Source organism: Helobdella robusta (genome assembly GCF_000326865.2).
Source record: "Helobdella robusta unplaced genomic scaffold HELROscaffold_1, whole genome shotgun sequence".
NCBI classification, from domain to species: Eukaryota; Metazoa; Annelida; class Clitellata; order Rhynchobdellida; family Glossiphoniidae; genus Helobdella; species Helobdella robusta.
In genome coordinates, this window is record NW_008703570.1 from 384,209 (window position 1) to 405,307 (window position 21,099).

The 21,099-nt window shown below is 36.7% G+C and overlaps 2 protein-coding genes across 2 annotated transcripts; one reads left to right on the forward strand and one right to left on the reverse strand.

The window, feature by feature from the left end:
• Positions 1–814: 814 nt before the first annotated feature.
• On the reverse strand, positions 815–5,494 carry HELRODRAFT_187766 (hypothetical protein). The gene is made up of 10 exons (XM_009010438.1): positions 5,472–5,494; positions 5,042–5,374; positions 4,738–4,817; positions 4,436–4,566; positions 3,892–4,030; positions 3,695–3,765; positions 3,177–3,261; positions 2,775–2,918; positions 2,445–2,573; positions 815–1,814 (listed from the first exon to the last, which is right to left on the reverse strand). The coding sequence occupies exons 2-10, from the start codon at positions 5,365–5,367 to the stop codon at positions 1,192–1,194; spliced, it is 1,728 nt and encodes a 575-aa protein (XP_009008686.1). The 5' UTR covers positions 5,368–5,374; positions 5,472–5,494; the 3' UTR covers positions 815–1,191.
• A 1,125-nt stretch (positions 5,495–6,619) lies between these two features.
• HELRODRAFT_62071 (hypothetical protein) lies at positions 6,620–20,018 on the forward strand (the record flags this gene model as incomplete). Its single annotated transcript, XM_009010439.1, has 18 exons — positions 6,620–6,728; positions 6,889–6,975; positions 7,119–7,247; positions 8,197–8,255; positions 10,293–10,427; positions 11,051–11,112; positions 11,329–11,408; positions 14,352–14,469; positions 14,587–14,759; positions 16,591–16,685; positions 16,853–16,951; positions 17,345–17,465; positions 17,734–17,891; positions 18,056–18,170; positions 18,548–18,675; positions 18,851–18,979; positions 19,339–19,377; positions 19,590–20,018. Coding segments are annotated over 18 exons (2,265 nt in total), but the record flags the coding sequence as incomplete, so codon positions are not given.
• Positions 20,019–21,099: the final 1,081 nt, after the last annotated feature.

Consider the following 21,099-nt stretch of genomic DNA (forward strand, 5'->3'; position numbering starts at 1 on the left):
ACTGAATTGTGAAGGTAATGTTGATGAATTTTGAAGGTAATGTTAATGAATTTTGAAGGTAATGTTGATGAATTTTGAAGGTAATGTTAATGAATTTTGAAGGTAATGTTGATGAATTTTGAAGGTAATGTTAATGAATTTTGAAGGTAATGTTAATGAATTGTGAAGGTAATGTTTAATGAATTTACAGAGACAAAGAGCAACCGAAGTTGTCGAAGTGCAGATCGCTGGCCTTGGAAGAGGAGGAATCATATTTGGCCTCAACGATAAAAAAGTTGCAGAGTTGCCTGAACAGATGGTACTCGAGTGATACTGGTGTCGGTCTGGTCCTCATGTTCTCCATCATTCTCTTCTTCGTCCTCTGTCTCCTCGGCGTCAAGTGCTTCTTCAAAGGATAGATTCAAACCTCGCAAAGAGCATTCTACAGTCGCTCGCGCAGTCTCTTTCGTCTCAGCAGTCTCCACTTTCATACTATACATGATGGCACGTCAACACTTGTACAATATCTATCACCGGCTGTGTATATTCATCACGCAATTTTATATCGTTTGCAATTTCTTGTCAAAAATAGTTCCAGATGTTTTTTTTTCATTTTCCTGACTTTTCATAGACATAAAATGTATACAAGTTTGTGTGCGTGCATGGTCTGACGATGAGCATCACGACACGACAGTCCCTCGGCACATTTTGGTTTCAGCGCTTGCAAACTCTCAAATTTTATGCTTATTTCAAATTTTTTCAATGCCTCGATCATAAATTGTGATTTGATATTTTTTAAATTTCAACTAGACTAACGTAGATGAATATAAATATATTAATATTTACAGAACATAATTTATTGAATATTTACAATACGATCATTTTAAAATCGAGAATAAAGATGAATGATTCAAACATGGAACGAAATATTGCAAATAAAAAAATTAAAAACAAAATCACACCAGACAGTTAATTATTAACAAATGTGATCGAATTTAAAACATCTTCCCAACAAAATGAACACCTTGACGAGGGGCGGAAGGGTTGAACGTTCAATTAGGCAACACTTATATAAAACCACGCAAATAAACAAACCACCGATAGGCAATTTAACACTGAAAAGAGCAAGAATGAGTATTAAAAATTAAATAAATAATATTATGAAGCATTGGATACAATAAATAACGATAAATTTAAATAAATAGCGGTAAATTATTTCTTGATGACCAGACGAAACACCTTCTTAGGAACGCCCGACTCATCAACGGCACGGGCAGCAACGGTAGCTACGCTGGCGGCCACGTGGTCGCTACTGTGGAATCTCTTCAATGGACTCTTCATTTGAGAAACTCCACCCATTCCTGCGGAGTTTGGTACGAACTTGATGCCGCGGAAGGAGTAGGAGGAGCAGATCCCCTTGGACGGCTTGAAATGCAGCAGCGTGATGACGCTCAGCTTCTTGGGACTTTTCGGAGTCGATGACGATGGTGTCGTCGCGTCGGTCAGGTTCCTGCTGACGAAGTGCCTGTCGACATTCGATTGCACCAACTTGTTGTCAGGTTCATCGTCAGCTTCGATGCTGTCATTGTTTGTACCGTCGCTGAACGATGGCGAGACTTGAGGCGTCCTACCAGAGACCACCTCTTCGCTGCACTCCAATTTCATCGGACTGGTGAAAGAAAACCTCTTCGGACCCATAACGTGATCATTATCAGGAGAGCTGATGTCTGAGCTGGCAGTGAAATCTTCCTCCTCATCAGCCACCTTTGTGTCGTCGCTCTCATTCGAACACGACTCACTCACCACTGACTCAACCGAGCCATGAGAAGCATCACCTGCAATTGTTGTCCATTGAATTAAGTTACGGTGCCTTCCTTGATGCACATACACACACAACTTTAAAAAATTTCAAGTCCCTTTTAACTATTTGGGCTACTTGAAATCTGCATTTCTTTAGTCTTTGCAAAACTTTGCACCCAACACAAATTGCACCAAATTATTCTTAGCAATAAAAAAGCAGAAAAGCATTTAATAGAGTGAAAAATTGCTTGCACTGATTCAATGGTCACACCCAACTAGCCCATTCAACTGAAACCAGCAATGATATTTGATACTTCACCATGCTGCTCAACATACTTGCATCAGAGTCTCAATTCATAAAAATTTGTTTGAAACTATTGGTTGCATTTTTATTCCATATTTAAATTATTTTTCGTTTTAAACTAGTTAAACTTCAACCAAAAATATTTAGTTGGTAGTCTATCGTTATTTCAAGCTCATCAAATATTCAGCTATCTGCCACCCACCCCGCCAATGTATCATGATACAAAACATAATGATACGTCATGATACATTGATACGTCATGATACAATGATACATCATCATGATATAAAACATAATGATACGTCATGATACATTGATACAAAACAAAACCACATGTTGGACGGAGCAAAACAAATGAAACCGTTGAGTGAGTTGCGAGCGAAGGACGCGGCCTCACAGATGACGTCAAAGTTCAGGTGCCTCTGCATGGCCGGCCTCCTCTGCTGTTGCTGGGGGACTCGATTGGGTGTATGGGGGGCTGGTGCTTTATCTGATTGGTCGGTTCAGTGATGATCGTTTGTTCGGTGGCAAATGAGAAATATCAATTAAGTCAAATTCATTATGAAAGAACAATAAGAATATAAAATTTGATAATTTTAAAAATAAAAGTGAACCAAGAAAAGTTTTTGTTTACGTTAGATAGCGCTTTAAATAAAATAATATTGGACAGAGCAACAAGCATCCAACCGACCGATGACATCAGAATGGAGGAGAGCACTGGGACCAATGTAGACATAGAGGGGCTTGCGACCTTTCAACTCTGACATGTGAACTTTTTTGATGAGTTCAAGGGTTGACATGATGTTGGCGATGTCGTACAATCTTCTTATCATAGCTGCACCATAGTGCAAGAAATAAAATAAATGTAATTGGTTTGTCGCAAAACAATGTAGATATTATGTAAATACATATTGAGTTGAGAAGTATTTAGCATTGAAGAACTGAAGAAAGCAATCAACATGACTGAAGTTCATGAGCACAGACATCAAAGACAGAAGCAACCAGGCACACAACAATCAATCCACGTGCATTTCAATGGAACCAAAAAACCAAGCATCAACCAAATCATCGTCACCACTAATCCAGGTGTTACTTTTAAATTTGGACACATCGGATTTGTCGATGTCCATGTCGTCGAGTAGCATCCGAGCACCTGTCTCCAGGTACAACTTGTTGTCCTGGTGGCGGAGAGATTCAACAACAATTAACAACACAATCAACAGCAACATTAAACAAACTATAAGCACATTCATTATCATCATCAAGCACATTTCCAACACCAACAGCAACCAAGCATCATCTTCCACATCAGCCACTCGTCCATCACCCCTACTGAACGGTTGCATGACAAAAGCACTCATCAAAATAAACACTCACAGGACACATTGAAATGAGCACACAAAAAGCACATGCAAACTGTGTGTGCTTATTTCGATGAACGCATTTTCCTTGCGCTTCCTTCAGGCTATAATACTGAGCCTAACATGACATGACATGACATGACATTGCCCCTCTGGTTAACAAAAGCACCAATCATAATCTTTCTATTTAAAATTTGTAAACAACGAAAGCAGAGTAGAAATAAATGTTTGCAGGAAGCGACGGGCAGACCTTCGACACGAGGAACATCATGAGGAACTTCCTGCTGAGAAAGCTCAGCGACTTTCGAGTGTCTTCTGATGCTGTCACAAATTTTGAAAAATAAATTATCAAAGTTTTTTAGTATTGAGTAAGTGGATGAAAAAAATGAATTTTTTAAGAATTTTACTGAAATGAGGGACTAAAATTCTAATGGGTCATGAGAGAACCTGCACTGTTTGATGAAGAGGACTTTATGAACGAAGCTTCCATTGAACCAGATGAACGACTCTTCGACATGCTCGTCAACATTTCCAGACTTTGAAACTTTTCCATCTTCTTGTCCATGCCCTCCTGCAGTGCCAGGACCTGCAAAATGTCACCTCCATTACAAAACGTATTGTTGTTAATGTTGTTAAGTTAACACACAGATCCTACAAGCACAATTATAATCAAACCACTGTATCATTTGATTAAATTGAATCCAATTTCAAAACAACTTCAACAAACAGATCAGTCTGAATATGAAACGACGAAATAAATGCAACATTAATAACAGATGCATTTTTGTTGATTGCAAATATGAAATCCTTGGTGAAAAAATTATTTTATCACAAATGCTGCCAAGCCACGAGGTCAGTGACATACTTATTAAACACTTTTATATCTTGTTACAAAAATCTGTGGTGCAAAAATTTAATAAAATATAATAGCAAATAAACTTAACTGAAATTTAATAAAAGTTTAAAAAATATTTTGAATTCAAAATGTGACTTTGAACTCGGAAATGGTCTTTGAAAGTTTATTCTTGCCAATCCATAAATATCTGTTCTTTGCTAATCGTTTGGTGAGATCGATGGCTTCCATGACGTTTATGATGTCATAAACTCTTCTCCTTCCAACTCCTGTTCATTTCGTTGATCATCACATTTATATTATATTTATAAGAGTTTTATAATTTAATTTATAATTTAGAAGTTTGTAGGTATAAAATAAATATTATCTGTATAATCATATATTTAATATTTAAAATGGAATAAAAAAAAGGCTTTTTCAAATGAAATCTTTTAAAAAACCTAAATACTCAGCTGCCTCTTTCAAACAAACTTCCATGTAACTGTCGGAAGGCAGATATGGGGGATATTTTTTCAAGAATCTTTTTCAAAAAAATTTTAAATGAAAAATTTAAAATTGAATTCAAAATTAAACTAATTTTGAAATAGTCCTGTTAGATCAGTTAAGTTAAAGAAATACATAATTAATTAAATTTTTCATAACAAAATTTAATTAAATTAATTAAATTTTAATAGAAATATTTAACTAGCTAGATAGACTGTTGGAGAATTGAATTAGAAAACAAAACATGGATGACTCACAAACCTCTGGCACAGGACACCCAACGATTTTTCCTTCCTGCCAACAAATTTTACTTTGCTGGTAGTTTCTTCTTTTTTCATTTCTGGAGAATTTTCCTTGCCATCAAAGAATTGTGAATCTGCAGAGCAATCTCTTCCTGCTAGCAGCAGTTGATCTTTGATTCTAATGTCGGGACTGAGAGCTTTCAGAAGAAGTTTAAAGTTTGAGGTGGGGGTCCAGGGTGTCTGATCAACTAATTCTCTGTGTTTTTGTTGGTGATGGGGAGTACCTGGAGTAAAATCGCCCGGTTCATTTTCGCTAATATTCTGTGAACTGTCCCCAAGTTTCATCTTAAAACTAATAGTTGAAATAAAAAAATATATGATTAGTCAATGTAGAAGACTTTCATGGTTATAAATAAACGAGATGAAATAGAAAGCAACTGCCTGCTAACTGAAAATTCAAAGTTCATGCAAGGAGGCCTGCAACATTCAATTTCAAAAAAGCCGCGCTCGTTAGCAATGCAAAAATTCGTTTCAATCCCTGGTTGGACCTTTGAATATCTTTGTCTGCCCTAAACAATATCGAACTTTTTTTACTGAACATTCGCTTCGACTTTTTCTTACCTTTTTTTAGAAATTATTTTTCACACTATTATTAGACAAAAATATAAATAAATAATTTAATTAGTGATGAAATCAGTGCATTTTGCAACTATTAAACTATTTTTTTATTCAATTTTTAAGTAAAAAATTGAACAAATATTTGTCACTAATTTAATTTGTATTAATTAATTTTATAACAATAAAAGTTTATATATAAAATTATTCCGATTATTGGCATATTTTTGATTCTTAAAATTGAAAAATGATCTTAGTGTATGGTGCGATATTGATCTAACTTCAAAGAAAGGTTCCTCCATTACTTAACGTTATCATACGTTTCACGGCTCACTGCTTCCAACCTGAGTGAGCGCACAGCGGCGCAACATCACAACAAAACCAACAAACTAACAATAAGAATAACAAATAAATCCAAAATAAGTTAGTAAGTACGTTTAAGTAAGATATATAACCTGCCAGATAACGTCCGTGTTATTCTGTTATTAAAAATTTTTATTTAATTATTTATCTTTCAGTCTGACTCTGAGCTGTAGTTTCTGTGACAATTCATTGTATAATTTTAATTTAATTATTTCATTTCCTATTCATTTCATTCAAACCGATATTCTTCTTGGCCGATATGTGTGGTTTGTTTTTTTTTTGGTTTTTTATTTTTACCTTGATTACAAATTAAATAAAATATGATTCAGTTTCAATCAAATTCAATGTTTCAATTAAATTAACTATTAAATTTATTTTGACAATTAAGGCAAGGTGATAAAAATAAAAGTATAAATATATTATATACCTATTATATATATATACTATATTATATATAACTATATTATTTGCATTTATGTCAATTTTTACTTTTATTAATTTAAAGATTAAACTTAATATTAATCTTAAAAATATATATTAATATAATATTAATATTAATATACAAAATTTTTTTGTAATGTAATGGGATGGTGGATTATTATTTTTTTAAAACTGTTCAGGAATCTTCGCTTATTTGAATCATTTGACTCCAAAATCCCGCCAAGAAATAGTTCAAGTGCTTCTTGACGGGTTGAAACATTTGGAGAACAAGGGCTACGATTCCGTTGGTCAGCTATTATTTTATTTCATTCTTGTCTTATAAATTATAAACTATTTTCATTTTATGTTCTTTATAATATGATAGTATTTGTATTAATTTATTTTATATTTTCATAATAATGTTTTTTGATTTACTTATGTTAATTTACAACAAAAATTTTCAATCAGGAATTGCCATCGATGGAAAATCAGAGAAAGGAATTGATGTGATCAAGATTGCTGGTAAATTAAGTTTGCTGGAAAAAAAGATAAAAGGTTATTTTCATTAATTTTATTTGTGTTTCTGCATTGTTCTCTGCTTTTACCACTTAATTTTAATTGCTTATAAAGAATGTGATAAATAAAATGATAACTATTCAAGCAAGTTACCTAAGGACTTGAATGATTTATTACAACAGAGTACAGTTTATCATCCGACCTGTCAAACCTGGTGACAAGGCACGTCGGCTTGGCTCACACCAGGTGGGCCACGCATGGTGAACCTTCCAATGCCAACGCCCACCCACACAGATCTGATCCAAATGCTGGTTTGTTGTTGTTGCTGTGTTGAAATGTGTGGGGTTTTTTGTTGCTGTTGTTGTGTGTCATTTTGTATTGTGTTGTTGTGTTAAATTGTGTGGCATAGTTGTGTTGTGTTGGGTGGTGTAAAGTTGTGCTCTATTGCATGGTGTTGTGGTGTTGCATAGCTCTGTTGCATTGTGTGGTGTTGTGTGTTATGGTGTTGTATAACTGTGTTGCATTGCGTGGTGTTGTTTGGTGTCAGGTTTTGTTATGATCACTGATGCAATAATGTTGTCCGCGCTATTCAACTATCACCGTGCTCCATGCGGGAAATAATTTAATTCCTTTCCAACTAAGTCAAATTTCTTCTAGGAGGATTTTTTCATTTCATCAGCAATAGAACTGAAAACAAATGAAGAACATTTTGTTCCCTCCCACCCAACATCATCATTCATACATGATCACTTTGTTCCCCGCTCTTTGTGTACAATTAAATTGTTGAATAAGTTGATAAAATAAATTAATACATGCACTGGCTGATAGGTTATGTAATTGTCACGGGCAATGATGAAGTGGTCTAGTATGGAGTGATCTGGTAAATAAATTTAAATATTAACAATAAATGTGTTTTAATTTTTTTCCATCTAGCTGAAGTTTTGTAAAGTTTTAGGTGTTGTTTTATAAAATCATTAGCAACTTGTGACTAAGAGATCCAGAAATGTCATCATTCTTTTGCACAAATTAACATGGTTTGAAACATTATTTTGCATTTGAATGAATGCCCATCTTATATTAGATATGTTGTTATATTATAGGTTCTTTCTGATGTGATTAAACATTTTCTCAGTTCATTCAGCAATACATAATGCAAGCTCCTTTTCTCATCAAATCATCCATCACATCATTACTGTGATTGTTGTCATCATTATATTAACCATATGTTGTAATGTGATCATTGTCACAATTGATGGGCAGAATTTGTTGTGGTTCACAATGGCATCATCACCAACTACAAAGACCTCAAAACTTTCCTGGTCAGTATTTTTAATTTTTTCACCAAATTTATCTATGGTTCATTGTTACTTCATTTCATTTGTTAGTGCATCTTTGAGTCACTTTGAATATATTTTCTATCTTTGATCAATCTAACTAGCAATCAGTTCATCTATTCATCCATATGTCTACCTATCCATCCATCTGTCTACCTATCCATCCATCCATCTGTCTACCTATCCATCCATCTATCTATCTACCTATCCATCCATCCTTCAATACATGGATCTATCTATCCATTTTCAGCCTATTGATTTATTAATTTTCTTATTTTATTTGAATTATTTATTGTTTTCCATTATTTACCCATCCCATTTCTATATTTCTAACACCCCTATATTGTGGGTCATATAGGGGTGTGAAATTGCTAGAGCACGGAATGAAGGTAGTGGAGAGGGTGCTTGAGAGGAGGTTGAGAAATATGGTGACAGTTAAGGAAATGCAGTGTGGGTTTATGCCTGGTAGGGGAACGGTGGATGCGCTGTTCATGGTGAGAATGTTGCAGGAGAATTATAGAAAGAAGAAACGAAAATTGTACATGTGTTTTGTGGATCTAGAAAAGGTTTTGATCGAGTACCGAGGAAGGTCATTGAATGGGCGTTGAGGAAGAAAGGAGTGAATGAGAGACTTGTTAAAGCTGTGATGCAGCTGTATGAAGGGGCAAAGACAAAGGTGAGGGTTGGAAGGGGGATGCTTTTAGTGTTAAGTTAGGAGTGCATCAAGGATCAGTGTTATCACCGTTTCTGTTTGCAATTGTGATGGATGTTGTGTGTGGAAACATAATGAAGGGGTTGTTATTTGAGATTTTGTATGCAGATGATTTAGTCTTGATGGCTGATAGCATGGAAGAATTGCAGTTAAAATTTGACAGATAGAAAAGTGTTATTGAAAAGAAAGGATTAAAAGTTAATATTGGTAAGACGAAGGTAATGGTGAGTGGGGAAGGTGGGGAGCGAGTGATAAGTAAAATAGACCCCTGTGGAGTATGTGACAGGAGAGTGAAGGCTAACTCGGTATTGTGTATAGGATGTCAGAAATGGGTGCATAAGTCATGTAGTGGTGTGAGGGGGGCACTGAAAAAGGTGGAAGGCACGTTCAAATGTAAGAAATGTGTTCATGGTGTGATTAATAGGACGGACGCAAGGACGGGGTTGAGTGGTGGTATTGAAAGAGTGGAAAGCTTTGTTTACTTAGGGGATAAGCTGAACGCGGATGGAGGATGTTTGAGCGCAGTTACGGCTAGAGTTCGTGTGGTATGGATGAAATTTAGGGAACTGGGTGGGGTATTGTGTGGAAAGAAATGGTCAGTGAAGATGAAAGGGAGGGTATATAAAGCATGTGTGAGAGCAGCGATGGTATATGGTGGTGAAACTTGGGTGTTGAGGAGAGAGGAAGAAAGTGTACTGCAGATGGCTGAAAGAGCTATGGTGAGGATGATGTGTGGGGTTAAAGTGAAGGATAGAAGGAGTAGTACAGAGCTGATGTCGATGATGGGACTGAATGAGGACATTGTGACATTGATAAGGAGATCGAGATTGCGGTGGTATGGACATGTGTTGAGAAGGGATGAAAGGGTCGGGATTAGGCGAGCGTTGGAGTTCGAGGTTGAAGGAGTGGTAGGAAGGGGTCGTCCGCGATTGGGATGGAGAGAGCAGGTGGAGAAGAACAGGATGAAAGCGGGGTTGCGTGATACTGAGGCGAGTGACGGATGTAGATGACGTCGAGGGGTATTTCGGTTTCATCATAGGTAGCCAAACGGCAACCCCCGATCTCGGGGAAAATGTCGTCTAAACGTGTGTTGTTGTTGTTGTATATTTCTAACAGCTAGTTGATTCATACATTTTCTACAAATCCATTTTTCAATCTATTTATCAATTTATTCATCCATCAATCCATTCAAGCCATCCATACATCCATTCAAGTCATCCATCCATTTATCAATCTTTCCATCCATCCATCCATCAATCAATCTATCCATCCATCAATCTTTCCATCTATCCATCCATCAAATGGATAAGTTATCGAAGGGAGCGACGTTTGAAAGCGAGACAGATACAGAGGCCATCGTGAAGTTGTTGAAGCACCTCTACGATGCGAACAAACAACAACCTCCTTCCTTCTCTGAACTCGTTGAAGGAATCCTGCCTCACCTGGTTGGTTGGTTGGGTGGTGGGTTTGGTTGGGTGGTGGGGGTGGTGTTGATGATGATGTTGCTGGTGAATAGTTGGTGTTGATAAGGATGATGTTGTTGTTGGCTAAATGGTGTTGATGGTGATGGTGGTGATGGTGGTTTTGAAGATGATTATAACAATAATGTTCTCGATGGTAATGTTAATTACACCCTTGTTAATGGCTATCCATTGATGTTTGCAGGGCTGGCTTTGGAGAGGTGGATGCCTATAATTACTTAATTAATTTTATATTTTCAACATCAAAATGGTTTTTAAAGAAAATTGCGATCTTTTTTTCCTTATTCCATATTTGTTTGAACTCTTTTGTGGAAGCCAGTGTATTTTATTGGTGCAAATTCGAAAAAAAATCATTCTCGGTTGATGATGAATCGTAATAGTTCCATCATTTGGAGATCCTATTTTGTGGAGACCTCTGGCGCCCTGCCTTCCACCTGGCCCGTCCTGGATGTTTCTGGAAGTGATGATTGTTGTGATAGCATTTTTCACGATGTATTTGTTAAATATCATCTATTTCATATCGTCGCAAGTTGGGTGATTCAAGTTGGATGAAAGTATTAATAAATTTTTTTTTTATTAACACAAAGGAGGGAGCGTTTGCATTGGTGTTTAAGAGCGTGCACTACCCTGGAGAGGTCGTTGTTTGTAGGTTGGTCTGTGTTTGCTAATTCATGTTAATTTATGTTAATTTATGTTAATTAATGGTTGTAGGTTAGTTCAGGTATGCTAATTTATGCTGATGTACGTTGACGAATGTTTTTATGTTGTTAAACATTAATTGAGGCTAATTAATATTCATGTTCAGGGTAAAGGTTACTTTATGTTAATTTATGCTAATTAATGTTCGACATAAAACCATGATAAGACGAGGCAGCCCGCTGGTGATTGGTGTGAGGAGCAAGACGAGGCTGGCCACTGATAGGTTTCCAATCGTCTACAGCAAAGGTTGGTCTCGCATCGCTATCACGTTTGCAGAAATTTATTTGCTAAACACATATATGTACGTAATTTCAATGTTTATTTTAAGTATGCATGTAGAAAAGCACGTAGGTAGGTGGGCTGACAAGAACATGTGGTTATGACACAAAAGCCTTCTGCTTAGGCGTTTTTCAAATGTACACTTTGTATGTTAAGTATTCCAAATACATACAAAAAAATGTACGATCTTCCTGCTTGATATCTGCATGTGGTAGCTGGTTTATCTGTTCGTGCTCGTGCGTGCATGTTACGCCATGCTGGTTTGATCTCATTCATTCATTCATTCATTCATTCATTCATTCATTCATTCACACCTCACAATGCATGTTGTATCAATGCTTACCTTCTAGCAAGTATAGTTATGTAGTAACGTCTGAAGTTATCTGAAGCAGTTAGAAGCAATGCAAGCGTTTAATTCTTTCTTCATGTGTAACAGTTGTAACAATTGCTCGTCTGATCAGGAAGTTTGACAGCTAACCTCTTTTGTGTTCTATCTGCTTTTCTGTTTATTTCTTTTTTGAGTTATTTGGTCGGGTGATTTTTTGATACTTTCCATAGAGATGCGTTAGGTATTTTTAGAAAGATCTACTCTATTTGATTCTGTTAGTCCTAACTTCCTTATTTCAAGTCGGTCACACTCAATTTTTACGTTTCATTCACATCTGCACTGTTACTCTACGTATATATTTTAAATTAATCATAATGACAACAAATAGTGATGCTATTTGTAATATTGTAATAATAATGGTGATACTATTTGTACAGCACCCTATCTATCTATCTATCTATCTATCTATCTATCTATCTATCTATCTATCTATCTATCTATCTATCTATCTATCTATCTATCTATCTATCTATCTATCTATCTATCTACCTACCTATCTATCTATCTATCTATCTATCTATCTATCTATCTATTTATCTATCTATCTATCTATCTATCTATCTATCCATCCATCTATCATTGGTGCTCATAAAATGTTCCATGATAAGCTTATCATCCACCATCTGTCACCAACCTAATATTTTGCTTTTGTTAGTTGTCTGCTCACACACACTCACACACACGTGTACATACACACATATACATACACACACACACGTGTACATCCACACACACATACACACACAACTACACACACACACATATATACATACACACAAACATACATACACACATATATACATACACGTTCGTACTTACACATATACACACACGTACATGCATACATACATGCACACGTACACACACAGAGTAACGAAAACCACTTTTGATTTACTGGTACATCACTCACATCAATTATTAATTTTTTCTGTTAGGTTTTAACTTTATTTGATTTATAATACGCCATAGATTGGAGCTACAAGCAGAGAGGTATTGCAGCTGTTTATATTTTCATAAATTAATTTCTATTTCTTTATGATCATTTATTATATAAGTGAGTTTGTCTATATTTAAGAAAATTATTCGTCATTTGTCACTGACAAAAATATATAACTATATGCCTAACTTTACTAATGCTATAGTTTCTCATTTCATTATAACAATACTTTATAGATTTGTGACACAGTTGCATAGAAATCCAGTGCTGGATTTAGACGAGTGGGCCGAAAGTTTGAAAATGTTTAAATTTTCACGGGCCGGCCAAAATTTGTGGCAGTGCGGCTGGCGACCTTTTTTGCTTATCACATTCAATTTTGATGGATTTTACACATGAAAACAGGCCCCCTCCTAGATCCGCCACTGTACATGTCGTTGTTAGATATTTAATTAATTAATTAATTTAAACTTTCACTAATTTCATTCAACATAGAAGATTTTTTACGGTGAAGAAGCTATAATTTTATTACCATATTTCAATATTTCAAACTTGCAAGCTTATTTAATATGCATTTCATATGACTTCATTGAACGACCAAAAAATTATCTTAATTTATTTCTTTGGTGAGATTGCTTTTTAAATTTTCCTTCCATTGTTAATATATTTATTATATGCTTTCCAATTGCATTAGATATTTGAAGTGTAATCTTATATTCGGCTGCTGGTACATTTCGACCTACCCCACTATAATGAGATGCATGCTTCCACATTTAGCATCCTCTTTTTTCAGATGGCGTGTATGAACTTAATGCTTATATTTATTTTCACTGAGGTTCTGTTCATAATCTCATGAGCTAACTTAACTAATGCAGAGCTACTCATATTTATTTCTTGATGTGTTAAGTTGGACCAGCTGGACCTCCTTGTTGAGTTGTTCGTCAACATTTACGATAGACATGTACTGACTGACTGACCTGTCCATTTTTCGGGGGCCTCTGCTTTATTACCTTCTTGGATTTTTATATAGCATCATAGAGGTAGCCAGAAAACGTGGTGGAGTGTCTTCAGCACAACAACCCTAATAGTTATTTGCGAATCTACAGGCTACTGATACAAATCTACATCACAACACAGCAGACGATTTGTCCAGTTGTCATTCAGAATGTTGTATTTTATTGAATAATTTTTTTTCTGCAACATTTCTTTGAAACATTCAACCAATTTACTCCCATTCTTTATTCTCTAACATAATTTTCTGGATCAAAATGTACATTAACCTTCTAATTGCATCCTTTGTTTGGCCATTGTTTCCACTACCGCTTTTATACAAGTTTCGTTGTAACTTGTTTTTGTATCGTCAGTTCGTACTGCATCAAACCACATTCATAAGTTTCATGTAATGCATCAGTTTACTTATTTTTCAATTGATACATAACTTGATTCTTCACCATCCCATTGCTAACAATGAAGCTTCGAAACATTTTTATTATCATATCAGTATAACATTTCTATATGGGCTGCTTACCAAATGATCAACCCTTCATAACTGTACATTAACGTGGCACAATTTTCACAGAACTGAGAGGCTCAAACCACTTTGCATGCTTGACCTTGACCTACAACAAGCCAAACAATGACCTTTCGACCCTGGCGCCCATGGGGGATAACAAGGAAATCGAGTTCTTCATCTCTTCTGATGCTGGGTTGGTTTTGCAGGATGTGATTATATGATTGGTTTATGCGATATTGTGATTGGTGAATGTGATGATGTGATAGGTGGATGAGATGTTGTGATTGGTGGATGTGATGGTAACCCACAGGGCCATTGTGAGCCACACATCTCAGGTGATCTACCTGGAAGATGGTGATGTGGCAGCAGTGCGTGGAGGTCAACTGACCATCCACCGCATACATGCTGACCACACCTCCTCTGGCATGGCCACCAGTACTCAAGTGTCCGACCTCAAGATGGATATACAACATCATTCTAAAGGTTGGCACGCCGATGCTGATTATTATTATTATTATTATTGTTATTATTATCGTTATTATTATTATCATTTCATAATATATATAGGCATATATATAGGCTGTTTGTGGATATGCTGCTTTATAATATAATAGGGTGGCAGGGCGTTTCGCCTCCTGCCACCTTCGCGCTGAAGACGTTCGCCCGCGCTGAAGACGATTCGCCCACCATAAGTTTAACGCTTGTACTCTATAATATTATTTGAAATTGGTTTTATTTACATACAGATTTTCACTATTTGGCACTGTATCAAAAAACTCATACAATAAATTTAAACGTCATAGTATTTGTTTATTTAATGATATTTGTTGGTTTTGCGTTCGTTTGATGAGCACAACTCAGCACGGCAATCAGTTTACAGTCAATTTGCTTTGACCGGGGTGAGTGATACCACTATGCAATCATCAACTGCATTATCATTACTTACCACTGATGATTATTATTATGATGATAAAGGGTTCTGGTGATGATAATTATGATGATGATGTTCCATACTTGAGTAATAATGATAATGATGATATCAATGGCTGCAGTGCTGATAACGATTATGACGATGATGATCATGATATCATTGATGGAGATTGTAAAGATTGAGTAACAGCGTAAAAATTGAATAACGGTGATGATAGTGATCGCGATGACGGTGATGATGATAATGATGGTGATGATCGTGATGATGATAATGATGGTGATGATTATGATGAAGATGGGGATTATGGTGATTTTTTAACAATGGTGATGATGATAATGATTATGACGAATGAAATGATGCAAATGCGTGTAGTGATGGTGATAGAAAACATTAAGCAATAGTTTAATACGATGATGATGATGATGATGGTAAAAGTTAAACTAGTATATAGAATTTTTCATAAAATAATAAAAGGATGTTAATAGTAATAATGATAATGATAATAAACTAGACCCAAACGAACCTTGTTAACATTATATTGAGTCTGCTAACATACCACTCTTACCAACATTTCAATAATAATAATAACGATTTTAATCAAATTATTATTATTATTATTTAATAAGCAAACAAATAAATTCTTTGTTTGGGCGGCGTGATGGCTCAATGGTTAAAGGCGCCTGGTCTTGCTGCTGCAGTGACTGGGTTCGAATACAAAGAGATTCCCGTCTATCATATGCAATGTGTATGATGCGTGGTTTGCACGCGTATTCATATAAGCTGTGTGTGTTTGTCGTTGAAACCTCTGAAGCATGCGCAAGAGAGAGTAACCTTTAACCTTTGATTACCTCCCCTTATCTAATTTATCTAGGCGCTTAAATCAACATCATCATCACCTTACTATCACACACACACACACACACAAAATACGTTAACCGAAATTTGACAACTATGCAAAATTCTGCGAACATCAGCATTCAAATTATGTCCCGTATATTATATGAACGCGCAAACACAAACAGATAAAAAAAAGTACACGCTGATACACAAACATACAAGTATATATATACACAGAAACATTAATACATACACAGAAACCCACAAACATATACACAGATACCCACAAACACATACACAGATACCCACAAACACATTAATATATTCACACAAACACGTGAACATATACGCACAAACACATGCGGTTGAATCGTCTTGCTGAAGATGAGGGCTATTCGTTTTGAGGGCGAAAACTCAAGAAGGCGAAACGTCTGGCATTCCTATAATACACTACAAACGGAACCCGATCCCATTGTTTGTCGAATGGAACATGATCCTGTTGTTTGTTGGATGTTGATGAATGGAACACGATTATATTGTTTGCAGGTGGCTTTAGTTCATTCCTGAAGAAGGAGATATATGAGCAGCCAGAATCTGTTGAGAACACGATGCGGGGGAGGGTCAACTTTGAAAATCATCAGGTTCCTTTGATCTTTACACCAGACATCCCGCTACATACTTTCTACTCAATCTAGCTCCATAGCCTTGAATTTAGACCTTTATGATGTTGAACTTTTGTCGTTACCATGATTGTTACTTTGTGGATAGAAATAAAAATGTTATTGTTTGATTATCATTAATGACCCAGGTGACATTGGGAGGTATCAAGTCGTACATTGCAGAGATAGGCAGGTGCAGGAGGCTTCTCATCATCGCCTGTGGTACCAGCTTCCATAGCGCCGTGGCTGTTAGTGGCTGGTGCTATGGTGCTGGTGGTAATGATGATTGTGATGATTACAAGTGATGGCGATGTGATCGTGATGATGGTAGGTTTGTGCAAAAAGTAAAATAAATAGGAGTTGAAAAAGTCCAAGTAATCAAGATTCCTGTTATCTGAATCTGTATCCAAGTATTGGATTCGGACGGATCGCAGGACTCGGGTTCGATTGCGTATTCGGAACCACAGTCGCATTCCTTACTAGTAATAATAGTTTAATGAATGATTATGATGCATCGTTTTGAAAACGTTTGGCTAATAATTTAAACCTTAAAATTAGCTAGTTTTGTAATGCAATTTCTATGTCATTGTTCACTTTTCTACTTGTCATCGTCACTGTTGACAACATTATTTCATGGTTAGACTCGTCAGCTGATCGAGGAGCTGACGGAACTGAGTGTCATGGTGGACCTGGCTAGTGACTTCCTGGACAGGAACACTCCCATCTTCAGGGATGACGTATGCATCTTCCTTAGCCAATCAGGTTGATTTTGCGAATGTGATGCTTGTTCATTGGTTAATTATTCATCGTTTCATATGCTTATTGGTTCAATCAGTGTTCAGGTCGGTTGTTCGTTGGTTGGATATCGAACTGCTTTGCAGCCGACACCATTAACTGATTTATTACTGGTCAAACAGCACATGGTTTTATTAATTTGTTACGACAACGTTGGGCCCAACAACAGCACACCCAGCAACACGCCCACAACAGTCCAACTGCAACACACACCACCAACCACCCACCGCAACAGGTGAGACTGCAGACACGTTGCTGGCACTGAGGTACTGCAAGCAGCGAGGCGCTCTCGTCCTCGGAGTGACCAACACGGCGAGTAGCAGCATCTGCAGGGAGTCGCACTGTGGCATCCACATCAACGCTGGACCTGAGATTGGAGTGGCCAGTACCAAGGTTAGGTGCGGCTCCTCTTTCTTTCAATGCTTTGCTTTTTTTTATCTAGATTAGATTTTTTGTGTACTCTCATGCTATTGTAAATTAATATTTTAACCGGCTGACTTGTCTTTCAATCAACTAACTTATCAATCGATTAACTGATCGCTGGTTGACGCTACCAGGCTTACACGAGTCAGTACATTGCTCTGGTCCTCTTTGCTCTGGTCATGAGCCAGGATCGTATCAGTAAGACTCCGAGGAGGAATGAAATCATTGATGGACTCAAGAAGTTACCTGGTTGGTTGGTTGGTTGGTTGGCTGGCTGGCTTGTTGGCTGGTTAATTGGTTGGTTGGTTGTTTGGTTGGTTGGATAATTGGTTGGTTGGCTGGTTGGTTGGTTAATTGGTTGGTAGGTTGGTTAGTTGGTTGGTTAGTTGGTTGGATGGTTGATTAGTAGGTTGGTTGGTTGGTTAGTTTGGTTGGTTGGTTGGATGGTTGGTTGGTTGACAAGTTATCTTATAAATCAAAAGATTTGACATCGCCATGATCATAGACATGTCACCATCAATCACCACATCACTTTCAACATCGTACATACATCAGATGTTCCCACACACGCACGCACGCATGCACACACCTCACGCACACGCACACACACACATGCACACATACAGGACAGATCTCAGAAGTCTTGAAAATGGACGTCCAGATAGAGCAGCTAGCGCGGGAACATGTGGACAAGAAGAGTTTGTTGGTGATGGGAAGAGGTTACAATTACGCAACATGTCTCGAAGGAGCGCTGGTTCGTCGTCATCATCATTCTACATCATGGTTTTTAAAGAATAATAAAAAAAAAAAAATTCTGTACGTTCACCCTCCATTACTCCCACCATCATCGTACATATCACTCGTCACCATCATTCACCATCCTCATGAATACCAACATCATCATCTGACCGTCACCATCGGAACATTAGAAAATAAAGGAGCTGACGTACATGCACTCGGAGGGCATCATGGCTGGCGAGCTGAAGCATGGTCCTCTGGCGTTGGTCGATAGTGACATGCCTATGATCATCATCGCCACCAGGGATCCTGTGTACCCTGTGAGTGTGTGTGTGTGTGTTTGGTTGGTTGTTTGTTTGGTTGGTTGGTTGGTTAGTTGTTTGGTTGTTTTGTTTGGTTATTGGTTCGTTTGTGCGTGTATGTAAGTAAGATTGTACTAGATTAGAATGAGTGTAATGTGATGATGATAACAATGATGGTGAAAATAAAGAGAAGGATGATTAAAAAAGGGAGAGGAAGATTATGATGGTGATAATGACTATAATGTTAGTACTAATGGATGATGGTGTTAGGAACATGTTGTAGTTGCTGTTGTTGTTTCAAATGATGGCAGGGATGTTGGGTTACTGGTGAACTCTGTCCACCATATTTTTAATGTTTCGTTGAATAACAATTTCAGAAATGCATGAACGCCCTGCAGCAAGTTACCGCAAGACGCGTTGGTACCTTCGAAATCTGCATTCAACTGACATTCAACATTTATTATTTCTACTAAGTATCACAGAACGTTTTCATTTATTAAATGTCTGCATCCCCGGTTAAAACTCACTTTATCATCTTTTCTTTTCAAAGTTAACGTTTATTTCTTTCACTCTATTATGATACCTCACCACCACTTTGATTAACATCACCCCACCATGTGGATTGCAGGGCCAGCCAATAGTGATATGCAACGTGGGTGATAATGAGACGATGAAGCATGCACACAAATCCTTGCAGGTGCCCCAACAGGTCGACTGTCTGCAGGGCATCCTCACCATCATACCCATGCAACTTCTTGCTCTACACATCGCTGAGCTCAAGGGATTAGATGTATGTTCGCCTTTGTGTTTGTCTTTTTGCTTGTCTGTTTTTGTTTGTCTGTCTGCTTGTTTGTTTGTTTGCTTGATTGCTTCTTTAAATGTTGGTTTGTTTGCTTGTTGTATATGTTTAATGCTTATTTGCTTGTTTTATTCAAACTTTTTTTCTTTTTTTTCTTCCTTCATAATTGAGCAGCTCATCAGAAATGTTGTTTTGTTAATTGAACATTGTGCGAATGTGTTCGTCTTGCTGCATGCTTCAAACGACCATCAAGTTTGAAATTAGAAAAAGTTCTGCAACACCTTTCATGATGGAGACATTGATAGTTTTTTTAGGGGCACTTAAAATGTCATTCGTTGCACTCTGGAAGTCTTGTTTCAATTATTTAAATTTAAAATAAGAATTTTAACAAATTGAAACGTTCAACATGACAGAAGTTAAATTGCCTCACACAGGTCGACCGACCACGCAATCTTCTGAAGACTTACAGCGAGGGGGACTAACTGCTCCCTCCAATCCAGACAATCCAATCCACCGTTTCAATCAACCATCCAACTTAATAAACCAGCCAACTCATTCAATCGTCGTTTCCTTCCATCAACCTAGGTCGTTCAATCGAACAATCCCAATAAACCACGAACTCTTCCAAGAAATCACATTTACTTTCAGTGCTGCTTTTTGTTATTATTATTTCTATTATTATTATTTGCACGGATTAATAAAGACAATTTGAAAATTGTTTAACAATAACTCAGCATAACTCTAATGTACCTTTCTGTTAGCGTCATCTCATCGTGAATTTAACAACTTTTTCTTTCTATTGTTTGATTAACACATATCATCATAACACTATCGTTAAATCTTCATCCTCTCCATTATTACATCATCATCATCATCGTCCCCATCGTTACATCATCGTCGTTTTCATCATTCGTCATCATTACCTTCATCTGTACAAATCCATGTTTTGCTCAATTCTTAATAATATACGACCGTATTAAATGGGTTACGGTGATCACGATTATTATCACTGATGATATGCAACTAATCATTATAATTTTTGCTTGGTTCTCTTGGCACCGTAATGAGGAATTTAATGTTTATGAATATTTATGCGATATCTTTTAACATTCAACCAAAAGCATTAAAGATCAGTAACAAACACATCATTAGCAATAAGCCGTGGATCAGCAACAGCACAACCACAAACCTGAAAGACTTGGTTAACAATTTATTCTCCTCCCATCATTACCTACTCTTCAACATGCTAACTAACTAGCTCTTGTTAATATTAGCCATCATCATCTTCTTCTTCATCATCACTCAACCGTTCACGCCATTGCGTTATTGATTTTGATCA